General features: G+C 55.8%; 1 protein-coding gene across 1 annotated transcript in view; it reads right to left on the bottom strand.

Moving 5' to 3' along the window:
- Nucleotides 1–10: 10 nt before the first annotated feature.
- Nucleotides 11–1,847, bottom strand: part of CSUI_011125 (uncharacterized protein) — a gene marked incomplete at its 3' end in the record, with an annotated part of 2,172 nt that continues 335 nt past the window's right edge. Inside the window, exons 1-2 of the mRNA XM_068071226.1 lie at nt 1,579–1,847; nt 11–657 (exon numbers count right to left, since the gene is read on the bottom strand). The exon at nt 1,579–1,847 is cut by the window's right edge and continues 335 nt beyond it. Coding sequence (XP_067916798.1) covers nt 13–657; nt 1,579–1,821 — 888 coding nt within the window. The remainder of the gene's footprint in view (nt 658–1,578) is intronic.

Genomic DNA, 1,847 nt, shown 5'->3' with positions numbered 1-1,847 from the left:
TGTCGACTCTGCTACGCCCTCGGGCTCTCTCAAACGCCTGCCGAGCTCCACACTCTCCCCATGACTTGCCGAGCAGCCCTCAACGGTCCAGCCCGCTGAGCAGCTGACTCCCACCAAGCGAACGAAAAGTGTCATCACGGATCGACAAACCAAGATCGACTCGCCCAAAACATCAACAGTTGCCGAGTGCTTTGGCGTACTGTCCTCGCAGCGAAGGGACAGTTCCAGGAAGCAGGGCAGGAGAAGTGCAACGACGTCTAACACGCCTGGAAGATCGGTGAAGAGCCGCGAGTGAAGAAGTCCAGAAAGCTCAGGAAGATCAACAAGGGAAGACAAGGACAAACACCAACCTCTTCTGGAGTTTACTTGCGGGTAAGCGGGTGCGCACGAAGGCGGGTGCGAACCACAAGAAGATGGCGACGGAGAGCCTAGCTGGAGTGGCGGAGAAGAGGTGTCTTCACTCGGCGGGAAAAATGTAGGTAATGACCCCTGCTGGCAACCACGTGGATATTTTGAGCCCAGCGGACACACAGCGGAGAAAAGAAAAGATTCAAGCAAGACCACCTGGTGGTGCAGGAGACTTAGGAAGGTCAACAGCAGAGATCGGAGCTCAGCAAGTCGCGAGAACGCACCGCAACGGGCAAGAAGAGAAAGAACCTGGATGGAAAAAACAGACAGTGCACTGGAAAGCGCTAAACCTCACCGGTTTTGAAATCGGTTTCTCATGTAGAAAGTAAAAGCAAGACCCGAGATATAAGATGCCAACCGGCCCGATCGCACCGACTCCAGAGAGCTGTCACTAGCATGCTGCATATCTCCGTACCGGCGGAGCACGCAAGCACGCTCGGTCGACGCGGGAACTCGAGCATCACAAAGGAAGTGATCATCTGTCTGCGGGCATCGTCAAAGTCGCCGAGCCCCGCGGGTAGGTCTCCTCACTTAGACTGACGCTGGGAGCAACAACGTGCAAAGCTAGCACGAATCAACGAGAGCTCGAGACAGTGCCCCATACCCCGAACGCATTCCAGTACACGAAAACCCACACCTGTGCCACCCCAGACTACACGGTTTTTTCGTTAGGACGTATTCGCCGGCGAAACACGGGCAGGCCACAAGAAAATTGGGACCTCACGCCGGTCTTGCCTCTTTTTGTGAGTGTTTCGTCAGGCCCCGGATAGCCGGTGCACCCTCCACAGGCAGCGAAAAGTTATGCGTGGAGACGAACACACGCGAACTGCCGTTGTATTTGTCAAACTCCAGCTGAGTGCAGACTCAACCACTTTCAGCTGGCACAAAGAACCTCTTGGACGCGCCGAGCCCCATGACGTGCTCTCGGGCTCCAAGAAAAAGAACACCTTTCACCTAAGAACGCCACGCACCCACAGCCGTAGAAGTGCCACTTGTCCACCGAAATGCCCACTCGGCGCTCTCCACCGCGTCTGCCTCTCCGGCTTAGAACGCGTACTGGATTGTAGGCAGACTTAGAAATAGCAAGTGGAAAGTATCGCGAACGCAAACACACGGCTTCGGAGAGAAACGTCCAGCAGCCGCGTTTTCGGGCATACGTTCACCACTTACCCGGCAGTGTCCCTCCCGGAGAGCATCCTCCAACAGCAACCGCAAGGTGACCCCGATAGCTGCTTTGGCCTCTCTTCTCATAGCATTCGACGAGCGGGCTCGGTTCTCCTTTGTCGCCGCTAAAAAACACTCGGAACCCTTCTCCTTTTGCTGCCGCAGAAGAACATGCAGTCCCTGAAGAACCCCAAGAAATCCGCATGCCGCAACCTTATCGCACTCGGAACATCTAGCCCTCCAACCCATGCGAATCCCTTCGCCTCGATCCACGC

Source organism: Cystoisospora suis (genome assembly GCF_002600585.1).
Source record: "Cystoisospora suis strain Wien I chromosome Unknown contig_9825, whole genome shotgun sequence".
NCBI classification, from domain to species: Eukaryota; Apicomplexa; class Conoidasida; order Eucoccidiorida; family Sarcocystidae; genus Cystoisospora; species Cystoisospora suis.
Note: the sequence above shows the minus strand (reverse complement) of the source record. Positions and strands in the feature narration are given on the sequence as shown.